Genomic DNA, 17,727 nt, shown 5'->3' on the forward strand with positions numbered 1-17,727 from the left:
TTCCAGCTACAATAGTAATTTACAACATTAACAATGTCTACACTGTACTTCTGATCAATTTGATGATATTATAATGGACAAATGTTTTTGCTTTTTTTCGAAAACAAGGACATTTCTAAGTGACTCAACTTTTGAACGGTAGTGTATTTTTGTCAATACAGTTAGAAAATTCAATGTATTTTATGGTGGAAAAAATGTGTATGTTTCTGGACAATGCACCATGCTGCCTTGTTGACAACATCAGCGCAGATTACTGTTCGGCTTGAGAAAGGCGCTCCTCCCTCACCGCTTTTGTCCATTCACGTCACGGGCCATAGATCAGTGCACTGCAGCTCAGGTTAATAGAACTCTCTCATTGACATTTAACCAATATATGTTTCAAACATAAATGACTCCACAAAGAAAGCACTCCAGTCCAGCGTTTGAATTAGGCTGATGCAGCAATTTTAATTTTCTATTGCCTGAGTACCCATAAAAAGATGATCTAGCAATCTGCTTTCTTTAGAATATCTCTAGTCCCGGCAGCTCTTCCAGAATATTCCACCTCTAGAATATGAACACAAGTATTTTCAAATTGGTACTGGCACCTAAAATTACCTTCTTCACTCCATTTCAGACACTGAGGTACTCGTATTAACATGGTCTATTATTTTGACATCAATGACACTTTTTTTTTTGCCTTGTCAGTCTGTCTCTCTCAGAGTCAAAGAATAGAGGTAGAGAAATACACAGAAAGCACCACCTCCCTTCTTCCCTGTCCACTCCCTCCCTCCCTCCCTCTCACTCTCTCTCCCACTATCGCCCTATCTCTCTCATTCACTCGTTCCAGCCTAGCGGGTGGTGAGGGAGGGAAGCAGTGCAGTGGAGGGAGAGACGAGGCAGGTGTTAAGCTCATACTGTGTGAGAGAGTGAATGAGAGAGAGGGAACCAGGGAGAGAGAGAGAGAGAGAGAAACAGTGAGGGCATGGTAAAAAGGCTAAAGCGCTAACTGAATAGATAGAAGGCTGGAGGCAGACGACACATAGTGGAGGTAGAGAGAGATTGTTGTAAGACTAAGACTTTCAAGAGAAGCAGACACAGACTCCCAGAGAGAGAGAGACGTAAACACCATGCTAAGGAGGAAGAGGAGTGTGTCCTTCGGAGGGTTTGGATGGTAAGTGTGTGTGTGTGTGACAGAGATAAAGTGTGTGTTGTGTATGCGACTTTGCATATGGCTCAGTTTGATATGGCGTGTTTATGTGATTGTGATTGTAAGTAGTTTGTTGTATTGTTTGGGGGGGGTGTTAGCTATGTTATGACAGTTGATTGTCTATGGCAGGGATCCTTGCTAGTTTGTAGTTGGACTCGTTTTTGACTGCTAAACCAGGTAAGTGGTAAGACAGAGACCAATAGTAGCAGAGTAATGGGATGATAACTATCTCTATCCCTCTATGATACAGCCAAGGTATTTGTTTAGCCCCTAAATATCCCCTTTCTTTGTCTTCTTCCAGGTATGAGACAGCATATTTCTCTCCTCTTTTTCTCTCTCTGAGTGATTCAGAGCTCTTTACCTCACTGAATCTCAGCTCGGCATACGGCCTGTCAAATCTAACCTGTGCCCAGAATACACAAGAGGGCTGTGTGTGTCTGTCCGTGTGTGTGTGTGCATGAAGCACTTACGTGTGTGTGGTTAGAGAAGTTGCAAGACTTACACAAGCCTCTATTCAACCATTCAATTTCATACTCAATTTTCCTCTCTCCATTTATCTAGCTCTCCATCTCCCTCCCTTTCCCTCTCTTTCTCCAGCTCTCCATCTTTCTCTCTCTCACTTTAGCTCTCTTTCTCCATCTCTCAGTGTCGAGTAATGCAGGAAATACTTTTTGGGGAAGGAGGGAAGAGTGGATATTAGCATTACTATTCCCTCCTTTTCTCATCTGTTTCTCTCCTTTCCTTTCTTCCTCTCTTTCACCTTCATTATCTTCCTTTCTCCACCCCTTTATCAACTATTCAGCATGCTTTGTTTCACTGTGTGCTAAGTCAGTTGAGGTGTGTGTGTGTTCTGTGGCTGATTTTAACGTATTGGTGGAGCTGTAGTGTGTGTGTGTGTGTGTGTGTGTGTGTGTGTGTGTGTGTGTGTGTGTGTGTGTGTGTGTGTGTGTGTGTGTGTGTGTGTGTGTGTGTGTGTGTGTGTGTGTGTACTGTGTAGCAGCACTAAATGTTTTATTTATGACCCGTGCGAACAGAGGTTTCAGACTCATCATATGAAGCTTTTAACGTTTACTGCTCCCTCTGCTACTCTCTTCCTGCACCCTCTCTCCTTTTCTCTCCTTCTCTCCTATCTCTGTCTCTGTCTCTGTCTCCCTCTTCTCTTCCCCTCTGCTACACTCCTCACCTCTCACTTCTTCCATCTCCCTCCCTTACTCCTTCATTATCTCTATAAAACACAGTGACACATCAGGGTTAATGGTTACTGTGAGTCTGAGTTAGTTTGAAAATGCAAACTGAAAATAGAACATTGACAGACAGATTGACTTCTCATGATGGAAAAACGTGTTCACAAAAGATTACCTGTGTGTGTGTGTGCATTTGTGTGTGTGCATTTGTGTGTGTGTGTGTGATTGTTTATCAACAAAACACTTTGGGATGGAAAATATGCAATGGCATGCACTAGTCACTGCGTTACTGATCATTGTCTTGATAACTGTGTGTGTGTGTGTGCGTGCGTATGTGTGTGTGGTTTAAGGCAGTACTGGGAGGGGTTCCAGCACAGGAAGGGTGTGTTAAAGTGTGATCTAGTCTCCCACAGAGAGAGAGAAAGAGAGTGTGTGTTTGTGTGTGTGTGTCACAACAGCAGAGCTATGTGATGACAGCTTGTCAGCCATTAGTGTGTAATTCAGTGTAGTAAAGACCCTTCCTAATGCGATAACATACATATATATGACAGACAAAACACTCAAACACTGAGATAGAGAGAGGGAGGACAGGAAGAGAAGGAGAGAAAGAAGGTATGAAGGAAGAGAATTAACAACATGCCGATTATGCCATGGTGATTAACTTCATTTTGGTTGTGTGTGTGTGTCTGTGTGTGTTTGTGTGTGTATATGTGTGTGTGTGTGAGTCAGAATGCGCCCGTGTGTGTGTCCATGTGCAAGCGTTCATACTTACACGTGTGTGTGTGTGTGTGTGTGTGTGTGTGTGTGTGTGTGTGTGTGTGTGTGTGTGTGTGTGTGTGTGTGTGTGTGTGTGTGTGTGTGTGTGTGTGTGTGTGTGTGTGTGTGTGTGTGTGTGTGTGTGTGTGTGTGTGTGTGTGTGTGTGTGTGTGTGTCCATGTGAGGGACATCTCTGGAGCCAGACTGTGGAGGAAGGAAGTGCTTCACCAGTGAGGGTGAATGGGGTCGTGTGCCCCTGTTGTCATAGCTACATGACAAGTTAACTGGACATGTTTTCTCTATCCCTCTCTCCCTTCTATCTCTCTCTTCAGGATTGATAAGAGTACGGTCAGTGCACTCAGAGCACGGTGAGTAGTACGCACATTCAAAAAGTATACACAAGAATTGTTCATAAAATTGGGTTTGTTGGAAGGAAGGGCATTCACGTCCACATGAGTGTGTGTGTGTGTGTGTGTGTGTGTGTGTGTGTGTGTGTGTGTGTGTGTGTGTGTGTGTGTGTGTGAGCGAGCACCATTGGGTAGATACCCTCTCTGTGTGGTACTGTACTGAGGGCTGTAGTAACCAGTAGTGGTATTTTTGTATGTGGACACCATTTTTTTATGGCATCTGACCACTTAACCCCCTAAGGTGGATGTCCTAATTAGCATAATAAAAAAATCCCCATAAAAATGGGTCAGTTTAAGCTAGAGATATCTGCTTATTTTTGCATTGGATGTGTCTCAATCCATCGCATCCTCCGATGTCGCACTTCCACATCGTCGGTGAAAGGTGACAGAGCTCGAGCGGTGTTTGTCAGACCATTAAACATCCCGAAAATCGGCCTTCTCACAAAATCGTAAGTTGCGTCCAAACTATTATGAACCATTTGTGGAAAGATATGACTCTCACGAACACGATGGTGTTCTTTGTTTGACCCCCACAAACTGTCTTGGTACTCGTCTGAAGTCGCCACAGCCGATCTGCCAACTTCTGTCTGTAGCGTCTAAACAGTTTGGGCTACACACTGATATGACCCCTCTGTGCAAAAGTGAGACTCACAGCCATACCGTTCTGTGGCTTTGTCAGTCACACAACCTCACACACACACAGTCTTACAGATAATATACATATGATTATGTACAGTGATTTGTTTTCTTCTTTTGGCTGCTGTTTTCTTGTGGTTGTGTTTCAATGTATTTAGTTCCCAATAGAAATGAATGGTAAATAGTGTATTGTGTCATTTTGGAGTCACTTTTACTGTAAATAAACACTTCCACATGAATGTGGATGCTACCATGATTACGGAGGATCCTGAATGAATCGTGAATAATAATGAGTGTGTAAGGGATTTCCTCCTCTTCTTCCGAAGAGGAGAGGCGAAAAGGATCAGAGGACCAATATGCGGCGTCGTAAGTGCCATGGTTCCTTTTAATACGTAAATGTACACATGAACAACTGACTACATAAAACAATAAATGTGAAAACCCTAACAGTCCTATCTGGTGCAAACACAGAGAAGGGAACAATCACCCACAAACACACAGTGAAACCCAGCCTACCTAAGTATGATTCTCAATCAGAGACAACTAATGACACCTGCCTCTGATTGAGAACCATACTAGGCCGAAACATAGAAATACCCAAATCATAGGAAAACAAACATAGACTGCCCACCCCAACTCACACCCTGACCATACTAAATAATGACAAAACAAAGGAAATAAAGGTCAGAACGTGACAGAGTGAGAAAAGTACAGACGCACATCATACCCTCACCAAAATGCTAATCTCCCCTGTTATTGTAATGGTGAGATGTTAGCATGTCTTGGGGGTATGGTATAAAATGCTAACCTCCCCTGTTATTGTAATGGTGAGATGTTAGCATGTCTTGGGGGTATGGTATAAAATGCTAACCTCCCCTGTTATTGTAATGGTGAGATGTTAGCATGTCTTGGGGGTATGGTATAAAATGCTAACATCCCCTGTTATTGTAATGGTGAGAGGTTAGCATGTCTTGGGGGTATGGTATAAAATGCTAATCTCCCCTGTTATTGTAATGGTGAGAGGTTAGCATGTCTTGGGGGTATGGTATAAAATGCTAACCTCCACTGTTATTGTAATGGTGAGAGGTTAGCATGTCTTGGGGGTATGGTATAAAATGCTAATCTCCCATGTTATTGTAATGGTGAGGGGTCAGCATGTCTTGGGGGTATGGTATAAAATGCTAACATCCCCTGTTATTGTAATGGTGAGAGGTTAGCATGTCTTGGGGGTATGGTATAAAATGCTAATCTCCCCTGTTATTGTAATGGTGAGAGGTTAGCATGTCTTGGGGGTATGGTATAAAATGCTAACCTCCCCTGTTATTGTAATGGTGAGAGGTTAGCATGTCTTGGGGGTATGGTATAAAATGCTAATCTCCCATGTTATTGTAATGGTGAGGGGTCAGCATGTCTTGGGGGTATGGTATAAAATGCTAACATCCCCTGTTATTGTAATGGTGAGAGGTTAGCATGTCTTGGGGGTATGGTATAAAATGCTAATCTCCCCTGTTATTGTAATGGTGAGAGGTTAGCATGTCTTGGGGGTATGGTATAAAATGCTAATCTCCCATGTTATTGTAATGGTGAGGGGTCAGCATGTCTTGGGGGTATGGTATAAAATGCTAACATCCCCTGTTATTGTAATGGTGAGAGGTTAGCATGTCTTGGGGGTATGGTATAAAATGCTAATCTCCCCTGTTATTGTAATGGTGAGAGGTTAGCATGTCTTGGGGGTATGGTATAAAATGCTAACCTCCCCTGTTATTGTAATGGTGAGAGGTTAGCATGTCTTGAGGGTATGGTATAAAATGCTAATCTCCCCTGTTATTGTAATGGTGAGAGGTTAGCATGTCTCGAGGGTATGGTATAAAATGCTAATCTCCCCTGTTATTGTAATGGTGAGAGGTTAGCATGTCTCGAGGGTATGGTATAAAATGCTAATCTCCCCTGTTATTGTAATGGTGAGAAGTTAGCATGTCTTCGGGGTATAATATTTGTCGCTCATCTGAAACACAACCAAAGCAAGGGATAAATGCATGAAACAAATATGTAGAATCACAAGCTTGATGTAGTCATTGCATGCTATGAATATGGGACCAAATACTTAATTTTTGACTACTTTATTACACATTTGATTAAATTTGTCCCGATACTTTTGGTCCCCTAAAATGGGGGGTCTATAAACAAAACATGCTGTAATTTCTAAATGGCTCACCTGATGAAAATACCCTCAAATTGAAGCTGACAGCCTGCACTCTAAACTCACAGGCATTGTTTAAATTTTAAATCCTTTTTTATTTTTATAAGTACTTCACAGTCCCAATAACTATGGAGGGCACTGTATGTTATGAAGTTAGCAGCAGCAGTAATGTATAATAATCTGCTTGATTTATCCATGGATTTACCGTTGGGTAATATAGATCAAATCAAATGTATTTATTTATAAAGCCCTTCTTACAACAGTTGATATCTCAAAGTGCTGTACAGAAACCCAGCCTAAAACCCCCAAACAGCAAGCAATGCAGGTGTAGAAGCACGGTGGCTAGGAAAAACTCCCTAGAAAGGCCAGAACCTAGGAAGAAACCTAGAGTGGAACCAGGCTATGAGGGGTGGCAAGTCCTCTTCTGGCTGTGCCGGGTGGAGATAATTACAGAACATGGCCAAGATGTTCAAATGTTCATAAATGACCAGCAGTGTCAAATAATAATAATAATCACAGTGGATGTCGAGGGTGCAACAGGTCAACACCTCAGGAGTAAATGTCAGTTGGCTTTTCATAGCCGATCATTTCGAGTATGTCTACCGCTCCTGCTGTCTCTAGAGAATTGAAAACAGCAGGTCTGGGACAGGTAGCACGTCCAGAATGATATGATAGCATAAAGAACTCATTAAGTCAGCAGCAGCAGTTTTACATTGGGTATTACCATCGTATAGGAATTATATTATGTAGGCTACGATTATATTCCTGTTATGTTACATAATATTAGTGCCATCCTAATCAAAGGTGTTATAGAAATGATATGATGTATTACATTTGATATGACATGAGTGTAAAGATGTATGATATGAAATTAATTAGTTGCTAACCTAATCAAAGGGGAAATCTGTGAGATTTCCATCTGAAAATGAACATTGCATTAAACAAGTGTTGTTTGGGGTGTTTGTGTGTTACTAGATAGGACGTGTAACTATAAATTTGTTTTAGTGTCACCTCAGTGGTAGCAGTAAGGTGTGTAAATTCCACCTGTCTGTGTTCTTATCTGCTGATAACCTGGGTGTGTATGGGAGATCTGTGTGTGTGTGTGAGACCACTCCTCTGTGATCTGAGTTTGTGTATGTGTGTGTGTGACCACTCCTCTGTGATCTGAGTTTGTGTATGTGTGTGTGTGACCACTCCTCTGTGATCTGAGTTTGTGTATGTGTGTGTGTGACCACTCCTCTGTGATCTGAGTTTGTGTATGTGTGTGTATGCACATATGTCTCTACATCTATTTCAGTTCATATAAATTACATTTTTAATGGAATTTCTCTTGTATAGTGCAGTTCAGTTCCAACACTTGATGGCTATACTGAGATGAAGTTAACCCCATCTCTGGTGTGTGAATGTCTGTATATTATGTTTAGATGAGCATGATGAATTGAGATAGTGAGACCGGAGGGTGTGCCGAGTCAGGTTAGCATCAAGTAGGCTCCATGTGCATATTCCTGTAGGCTCATGGGTGTGTGCGTGCGTGCGTTTATGCCTGTGGTGTGATGCATTTGTATTCTGCAGGAGTCTGCAGTACATTCATATGACTGTGTATGCTAGTCGGTTTGTGTATAACTTATTAAAGTTGGTTTTAAACTGTGTATGTTTTATGAATGAGTACTCAATGTCCATGTAAAGTCTAAACAGCACACTATCATCTTCCCTGTCATCCCTTTATTTAGAGCTTGACACATTCATTCACACACTCACTCTCTCCCCCCACTCTCTCCCTCCCTCTTTTGCAATCTGTGTGTGTGTGTGTGTGTGTGTGTGTGTGTGTGTGTGTGTGTGTGTGTGTGTGTGTGTGTGTGTGTGTGTGTGTGTGTGTGTGTGTGTGTGTGTGTGTGTGTGTGTGTGTGTGTGTGTGTGTCAAGAAAAGATTCTGACAGGTACTCATGCTCAAGATTAAGTAGCACACTGACTATTTTACTGTTTTGAATGTTTGAGGGTTTTTGATGTGTTTGAGTGTCTGTGTTTTATAAGTTTGATGTATGTTTTGTTGTGTTTAATGTGTTTGATGTGTTGGGGTTTTTTGATGAGTTTGAGCATCTGTGTTTGATAAGTTTGATGTATGTTTTTGTGTTTGAGTGTTTGATGTTTTGGAGTTTTTTGATGTGTTTGATGCGTTTGAGTATCTGTGTTTGATAAGTTTGATGTATGTTTTTGTTGAGTTTAATATGTTTGATTGTGTTTGAGTGTTTGTATTGTTTTTGATGTCTGTGTATTTTTTACCTCTTTTTCTTCCCCAATTTCGTGGTATCCAATTGTTAGTAGTTACTATCTTGTCTCATCGCTACAACTCCCATACGGGCTCGGGAGAGATGAAGGTCGAAAGCCAAGCGTCCTCCGAAACACAACCCAACCAAGCCTTCTTAACACAGCGCGCATCCAACCTGGAAGCCAGCTGCACCAATGTGTCGGAGGAAACACCGTGCACCTGGCGAACTTGATTAGCGTGCACTGCGCCCGGCCCGCCACAGGAGTCGCTAGTGCGCGATGAGACAAGGATATCCCTACCGGCCAAACCCTCCCTAACCCGGACGACGCAAGGCCAATTGTGCATGCCCCATGGAGCTCCCGATCGCGGCCGGCTGCGACAGAGCCTGGGCGCGAACCCAGAGTCTCTGGGGGCCCTAGACCACTGCACCACCCGGGAGGGCCAGTCTTTGTGTTTTTGATGTGTTTGAGTGTGTGTTTGAGTGAGTGTTTTTGATGTGTTTGAGTGTGCGTTTTTGAGATGTGTTTGAGTGTGTGTTTTTGATGTGTTTGAGTGAGTGTTTGAGTGAGAGTTTTTGATGTGTATGATATGTTTTTGTGTTTTTGATGTGTTTGAGGGAGTGTTTGAGTGAGTGTTTTTGATGTGTTTGATGTGTTGGAGTCTTTTTGATGTGTTGATGTGGTTGAGTGAGTGTTTTTGTTTTTTTAATGTGTTTTTGTTTGTTTGATGTGAGTGATTTTGATGTTAATGATGTGTTTTTGTGTTTGAGTGTTCGTTTTTAATGTGTTGTAGTGTATGTTTTTGATGTGTTTGAGTTTTTCAAGGGATGCAAGTCTCTTGCATTGTTTTTTGTTTTAGATTGTGATGGACACTGAACCGTGTTTAGAAACCTTTTTAGTCCAAGTCTGCTACCAATACCAGCCTTGTTTAGGGCTAGGATCTAGTTTAAAGTAAAAGCTTTGATGCCATCCTTCTAGCCAGGTTCTTTCCAGGATGCAGTCAAATGGAGAATGCCTGGTTACGTCATACTAATAGCAAAGTGGTCTACAGCTAGGGTGGATCCCAGAGCCCTAGTCAAATATAGTGAATAGGGTGCTATTTGGGATGAAGCTCTGGACTGTACATTTTAATAATTCACTATTATGTAATCATCTAATGGCTCCTACAGTAAGGCATGAATATAATCTTGTTATATGTGTGTGCGTATGAGCGTGTGTGTGCCTGCGCGCACATTTTTGCTTGTGTTTGTGTGTTTGATTGGTCGAAGACAGACACTCTGCTCAGTGTACCTTCAGAGGCATTTGAAAATCAAGAAGTGTTTGAAAAACCATGACCAGGTGTCCGGTTCCGGTGGCATGCATTGAAACGGATGGCTTTTCTTTTGCAAAATAACTATGAATTGACTGACTTATTTTCAAATAATTGTCAACATGGCAAAACATGGCGACTCTCAACACCTGACAATAGAAAGAGTTTGCCACTACTGACAAAACATTGTTAATGAGGAAATGACCTCTGCCCTCGACTTGCAATTTCAATTTAAGGATTGGTGGGTCCCCCGCGAGACGTTTGAGCTAAAGTAGGCTAATGGGATTAGCATGAGGTTGTAAAATTTCCCAGGACATAGACATATCTGATATTGGCAGAAAGCTTGAATTCATGTTAATCTAACTGAACTGTCCAATTTACAGTAGCTATTACAGTGAAATAATATCATGCTATTGTTTAAGGAGAGTGCACTGTTATGAACTTGAAAATGTATAAACCAATTAGGCACATTTGGGCAGTCTTGATACTAAATTTTGAACAGAAATTAAATGGTTCATTGGATCAGTCTAAAACTTTGCGCATACACTGTTGCCATCTAGTGGCCTACATCTAAATTATGCCTGGGCTGGAATAATACATTATGGCCATTCTCTTGCATTTCATAGATGATGGTACACATTTTTTTAACTGTTTGTTTATTTCTTTGTATTATCTTTTACCAGATCTAATGTGTTTTGTTCTCCTACATTAATTTCACACTTCCACAAACTTCAGTGTTTCTTTTCAAATGGTGTCATGAATATGCATATCCTTGCTTCAGGTCCTGAGCTACAGGCAGTTAGATTTGGGTATGTCATTTTAGGCAAAAAAAAATTAAAAAGGGTCCGATCCTTTTAAGAAATCAAAATATATTTTAGATTCTTCAAACTATAAATATTTATATTCATGAAATCACAAGTTCAGCTTAGCCTTTTGTTAATCCACCTGTCGTGTCAGATTTTGAAATTATGCTTTACAGCGAAAGCAATCCAAGCGTTTTGTGTAAGTTTATCGATCGCACGATAAAACATTAAGTACACTTAGCATCAGGTAGCTCGGTCACGAAAATCAGAAAAGCAATCAAATTGATTGTTTACCTTTGATGATCTTCGGATATTTTCACTCACGAGACTCCCAGTTACACAACAAATGTTCTGTTTGTTCCATAAAAAAATATTTTTATATCCAAAATACCTCCGTTTGTTTGTCGCGTTATGTTCAGAAATCCACAGGAAAGAGCAGTCACGACAACGCAGACGAAGATTCCAAATAGTTTCCATTATGGCCACAGAAACATGTCAAAGGTTTTTTAGAATCAATCCTCAGGTTGTTTTAAAAATATATAATCGATAATATATCAACCGCAAATGTCTTTCCCAGTAGGAGAGGGGAAAACAATAGCCGTCCAAATTCTGTTGCGCAAGCAAAACTCATGTGACCACTTGACTCGATGTTATTGTTCTGGCTCATTTTTCAAAATAAAAGCCTGAAACTATGTCTGAAGACTGTTGACACCTTGAGGAAGCGATAGGAAATGGAATCTGGTTCATATCCCTTTAAATACAGCAAAGGGAGGCTATGGAACATGGAGTTTTCAAAATAGAAGCCACTTCCTGTTTTGACTTTCCTCAGGGTTTCGCCTGCAATATCAGTTCTGTTATACTCACAGACAATATTTTGACAGTTTTGGAAACTTTAGAGTTTTCTATCCAATACTAATAATAATACGCATATATTAGTAACTGAGACTGAGGAGCTGGCTGTTTACAATGGGCACCTTTTCATCCAAGCTACTCAATACTGCCCCTGCAGCCATATGAAGTTAACTCTCTGGGATATGTGGGACGGTAGCGTCCCACCTCGCCCACAGCCAGTGAAATTGCAGGGCGCCTCCAAATTTAAAACAACAGAAATCCCAAAATTAAAATTCCTCAAACATACAAGTATTTTACACCATTATAAAGATAAACTTCTTGTAAATCCAGCCACAGTGTCCGATTTCAAATAGGCTTTATGGCGAAAGCACACCAAACAATTGTTAGGTCAGCACCGAGTCACAGAAAACTATAAATACATTTTCCAGCTAAGGAGAGCCCTCACAAAAGTCAGAAATAGCGATTAAATTAATCACTAACCTTTGATGATCTTCATCAGATTGCACTGCCAGGACTCCATATTACACAATAAATGTGTTTTGTTCGATAAACTCAATCTTTATGTCCAAAAACCTAATTTGAAATTGGTGTTTTATGTTCAGAAATGCATTGTCTCAAACAAACATCCGGTGAAAGTGCAGAGAACCACATCAAATTACAGAAATACTCATAATGAACATTGTTAAAAGATACAAGTGTTAGGCATGGAAATATAGATCAACTTCTCCTTAATGCAACCACTGTGTCAGATTTCAAAAAGGCTTTACGGCGAAAGCACACCTTGCGATTATGTTAGGTTACCTCCTAGCCACAGAAAAACAGCCATTTTCCAAAGAAGGAGAGGTGTCACAAAAGTCAGAAATAGCATTATAAATATTCACTTACCTTTGATGATCTTCATCAGAATGCACTCCCAGGAATCCCAGTTCCACAATAAATGTTTGTTTTGTTCGATAAAGTCCATAATTTATGTCCAAATACCTTATTTTTGTTTGCGTTTAGTTCACAAATCCAATCTCACGAGTTGCGGGCAAGTCCAGGCGAAAGTTCAGATGAAAAGTTATATTACAGTTCGTAGAAAAATGTCAAACGATTTATAGAATCAATCTTTATGGTGTTTTTATCATAAATCTTCAATAATGCTTCAACTGGACAATTCCTTGTCTATAGAAATGCAATGGAACGCAGCTAACTCTCACGGGCGTGCGCAAGACTGAGCTCATGGCCTTCTGCCAGACTCCTTAGTCAAACAGCTCTCATTATCTCCCCCTTCACAGTAGAAGCCTCAAACAAGGTTCTAAAAACTGTTGACATCTAGTGGAAGCCTTAGGAAGTGCAATAGGACCCCATAGATACTGTATATTCGATAGACAATGACATGAAAAACTACAAACCTCAGATTTCCCACTTCCTGGTTGGATTTTGTCTCAGGTGTTTGCCTGCCATATGAGTTCTGTTATACTCAGACATCATTCAAACCGTTTTAGATACTTCAGAGTGTTTTCTATCCAAATATACTAATTATATGTATATTCTAGCTTTTGAGTAGCAGTCTTTGACTAGGGTGGCTGGAGTCTTTGGCAATTTTTAGGGCCTTCCTCTGACACCGCCTGGTATAGAGGTCTTGGATGGCAGAAAGCTTTGCCCCAGTGATGTACTGGGCCGTACGCACTACATTCTGTAGCGCCTTGCGGTCGGAGGCCTAGCAGTTACCATACCAGGCGGTGATGCAACCAGTCAGGATGCTCTCGGTTGTGCAACCGTATAACTTTGAGGACCTGAAGGCCCATGCCAATTCTTTTTAGTCTCCTGAGGGGAATATGTGTTGTCATGCACTCTTCACAACTGTCTTGGTGTGTTTGGACCATGATAGTTTGTTGATGATGTAGACACCAAGGAAAGAAGCTCTCAACCTGCTCCACTACAGCCCTGTCGATTAGAATGGGGGTGTGCCCTCCTTTTCCTGTAGTCCACGATCATCCCTTTTGTCTATATCATGTTGAGGGACAGGTTGTTGTCCTTAAACCACAATGCCATGTCTCTGACCTCCTCTATCCATTTTTTGTAGTCTTTTCATGCTAAAATCAGTTCTTTAACATCCATTTTCAAATGTTCCGAGCAAGCCCTCCTGATGTCATTTGACCCCACATGGACTACGACAGTGTCAGCTCCCGGCATCTGTGGTAGAACAGTTGGAAGCAGCCTTGTTATGTCCTGTTTTTGCCTTGGGGACCGAGATGTTTCTCACCATAGAGCTGCCTATGATGACAGCTGGTGATGTTGAATGGGCCAGTCTCTCAGGCAGCCTCACAGTCTGGCGAGCCTGGGAGCTCCGAGGATCTGAACCCGAGGTAGAAGCCACCGGAGACGGAGACAGAACCAAGGACGAAGACGCAGGTACCTTCGGATCCGATCTTGATTAGGAAGCCAACAAGGACGAAGGCGCCGGAACCTCTGGATCCAGGGCGGCAAAGCTGTTTCTGGTCTGTGTCAGTGCCGGGCTCTACATCTCCATGGAGACCCCCGTTGCCAGAGGACGCCCTCTTTGACTTCCACTGCGAGTGGCGTACCTCCATGGCTGGTTGGTTGGGTCGAGAAAGCTCCATTATACAGGAAGGAGGAGACCACTTCGGGGATGGAACCCTGCCTAGCACATGCCAGCCGGCTGTGGAGAGCCGACATGTCGGCGAAACTTCCACCAGACCAGAGGTGGAAGAAAAAAAAACGACTGTACAGTATCTTTCTAGCCTCAAAGCTATTATTAGTCAAATGTTTTAGGCTGTTGTCCGATGCAACACCAAGCACCAAACCCAATTTCTCCCCTCTTGATCTATAGATTATACACTCTCAATACCTGGTGGAAAAGACAGAGGAAAAGGGGGAGGAGGGCAGGGTGCCTTGTAATAATTTGCCGACGAGTAGGTAAACCACCACTTCCCTCAGTATTATTGGCCAACGTACATTCATTGGAAAACAAACTGGATGATCTACGATTAAGACTATCCTTCCAACGGGACATTAAAATCTGTAATATCTTATGTTTCACTGAGAAGTAGCTTCTCGGTGCATCGGCAGGACAGAGCAGCTACGTCTGGTAAGACAAGGGGCGGGTGTGTGTGTCTATTTGTCAATGACTGCAAGTGCGCGATGTCTAATATTAAAGAAGTCACAAGGTATTGCTCGCCTGAGGTAGAATACCTCATGATAAACTGTAGACCACACTATCTACCAAGAGTCCTCATCTGTATTATTCGTAGCCACCTATTTACCACCATGGCACTAAGACCGCCCTCAACGAGCTGTATAAGCCTATAAGCAAACAAGAAAATGCTCATCCAGAAGCTGCGTTCCCAGTGGCCGGGGACTTTAATACAGGCAAATTTAAATCCGTTTTAACTTATTTCTACCAGCATATAACATGCAACCAGAGGGGAAAAAAACTCTAGACCACCTTTACTCCACACACAGAGACGCATACAAAGCTCTCCCTCTCCCGCCATTTGGGAAATCGGACCATATTTCTATCCTCCAGATTCCTGCTTACAAGGAAAAACAAAAAAGGAAGTACCAGCGATTCGGTCAATAAAAAGTGGTCAGATGAAGCAGATGCTAAGATACAGGACTGTTTTGCTAGCACAGACTGGAATATGTTTCAAGGATTTTTCCAATGGCATTGAGGAGCACACCACATCAGTCACTGGCTTCATCAATAGATATTGTGCACCAGGTGTTGTTTACAAATATACCTTGACCGCCATCCCTTGTCTTACCAGAAGCTGCTGTTCTATCCTGCCTATTGAACAGTGTATAACCCGCCAGCTGTATGTTATTCATGTCGTCGTTCAGCCATGAACCATAAGATATTACAGTTTTTAATGTTCCGTTGGTAGGATATACGTGCTTTTAGTTCGTCCAATTCATTATCCAGTTGGCCAATAATACGGCTAGCAAAAGCAGATTAGCCAGTCGTCGCCTGATTCTCACAAGGCACCCCAATCTCCTTCCACAAACCTCTGTCTCTTTCTCCTGCGACTGATGGGGATGAGGGCCTGTTCGGGTGTCTGGAGTAAATCCCTCTCGTCCGACTCATTAAAGAAAAAGTATTTGTCCAATTCAAGGGGAGTAAATTCTGTTCCGATGTCCAGAAGCACTTTTCGGTCAGTAAGAGACGGTAGCAGCAAAAAGATGTACAAAATAAGTTACAAACAATGCGAAAAAACAAACAAAATAGCACGGTTGGTGAAGAGCCAATAAAACGGCAGCCATCCTCTCCGGCGTCTTTAGCATGATTAGCAGTCTGATCCTCGCTTCGAGGAAAGCAACACTGAAGCATGCATGAGAGCACCAGCTGTTCTGGACAACTCTACTCAAAGCATGCACAGGGCGGCAGGTAACCTAGTTGTTAGAGAGTTGGGCCAGTATCCAAAAGGTTGCTCGATTGAATCGCCGAGCTGACAAGGTAAAATCTGTCATTCTGCCCATGAACAAGGCAGTTAACCCACTGTTCCTAGGCCATCAATGACAATAAGAATGTGTTCTTAATTGACTTGCCTAGTTATATATAGGTTAAATAAAAAATGTGCGAACCAACTGATGTGTCTTCACAAACATTTTCAACCTCCCCCTGACCGAGTCTGTAATACCTACACTACTGCTCAAAAGTTTGGGGTCACATAGAAATATCCTTTTATTCAAAGTAAAGCTAATTTTTTGTCCATTAAAAAAACATTGAAATGATCAGAAATGCAGTGTAGACATTGTTAATGTTCTAAATGACTGTTGAAGCTGGAAATGGCTGATTTTTTGTGGAATATCACTGCTATGTTCCAATGGCACATTGTGTTAGCTAATCCAAGTTTAGCATTTTAAAAGTCTAATGACTCATTAGAAAACCCTTTTGCAATTCTGTTAGCACAGCTGAAAACTGTCATTCTGATTAAATAAGCAATAAAACTGGCCTTCTTTAGACTAGTTGAGTATCTGGAGCATCAGCATTTGTGGGTTTGATTGCAAGCTCAAAATGGCCAGAAACAAAGAACTTTCTTCTGAAACTCGTCAGTCTATTCTTGTCCTGAGAAATTAAGCCTATTCCACATGTGAGAAATTGCCAAGAAACTGAAGATCTCCTACAATGCTGTGTACTACTCCATTCACAGAACAGCACAAACTGGCTATAAACAGAATAGAAAGAGGAGTGGGACTGAGCAAGAGGACAAGCACATTAGAGTGTCTAGTTTGAGAAAGAGACGCGTCACAAGTCCTCAACTGGCACCTTCATTAAATAGTACCCGCAAAACACCAGTCTCAACGTCAACAGCAAAGAGGTGACTCCAAGATAATAGCCTTTTAGGCAGAATTCCTCTGTCCAGTGTTCTTTTGCCAATCTTAATCTTTTATTTTTATTGGCCAGTGTGAGACATGGCTTTTTTCTTGCAACTCTTCCATTTGTTTTGTGTTAGCCGCAACTGTTTGCTAATGTTAGCGAACGGTCTGAAATGGTAGTGTGCGGCGAACATAAGTGTCTGTTTCAGATCTAAACTGCCGCTAAAATAATCAAGTGGCCATGTAGAATTTTTATTATATTTAGTAGGAATTGCTAAGTAATTTTTAGTTTGAGTATTGTCACTTAGAAGCTACTGTATTCTTTTAGCTGAAATCTTTCAACGGAAGTTCTTACTTTGGCAACATGTTTGCCACAAAGAGAAGCCTTGTTGAACTCAGCTCAGTTGGCCACGTTTATGACAAGCAGTTCCTTTTATTTTTACTCTTTTTTTCTCCCTATTCAATGTTCTCCCCCCTCCCCTCCCCACTTCTACAGTGCAGACGCAAATTACATTATGTCAAGGTTAGAAAATACCAAATGAATATCACTACCACCATGGACAGCATAGTAAATAAGATAGTGAGTTGGAATTTTAACGGTATTCAGAAACCGTTAAGAGGTATACAATTCTGGTGCATTTAAAATATCTTAACTGTGATGTGGCAATGTTACAGGAGACACATTTGAATGCAGAATAATATAAGAAATGGAGACGGAGATGGATGGGTCAGGTGTTTTCCTCCCCTGGTGGCAAAGGTTCTAAAGGTGTCAGCATTCTGATTGCAAAAATAATGTCTTTCAAA

At 41.6% G+C, this 17,727-nt stretch overlaps 1 protein-coding gene across 2 annotated transcripts in view; it reads left to right on the plus strand.

The window, feature by feature from the left end:
- The first annotated feature begins 876 nt into the window (after positions 1-876).
- The window catches only part of rap1gap2b (RAP1 GTPase activating protein 2b), a 76,141-nt gene continuing 59,290 nt past the window's right edge, over positions 877-17,727 (plus strand). For both annotated transcript variants that reach the window (XM_064938036.1, XM_064938037.1), the window contains exons 1-2: positions 877-1,153; positions 3,462-3,497. In XM_064938036.1, the coding sequence (XP_064794108.1) occupies positions 1,110-1,153; positions 3,462-3,497 (80 nt within the window). In that variant the 5' untranslated portion in view covers positions 877-1,109. The remainder of the gene's footprint in view (positions 1,154-3,461; positions 3,498-17,727) is intronic.

Source organism: Oncorhynchus masou, chromosome 26, assembly GCF_036934945.1.
Source record: "Oncorhynchus masou masou isolate Uvic2021 chromosome 26, UVic_Omas_1.1, whole genome shotgun sequence".
Classification (NCBI taxonomy): Eukaryota; Metazoa; Chordata; class Actinopteri; order Salmoniformes; family Salmonidae; genus Oncorhynchus; species Oncorhynchus masou.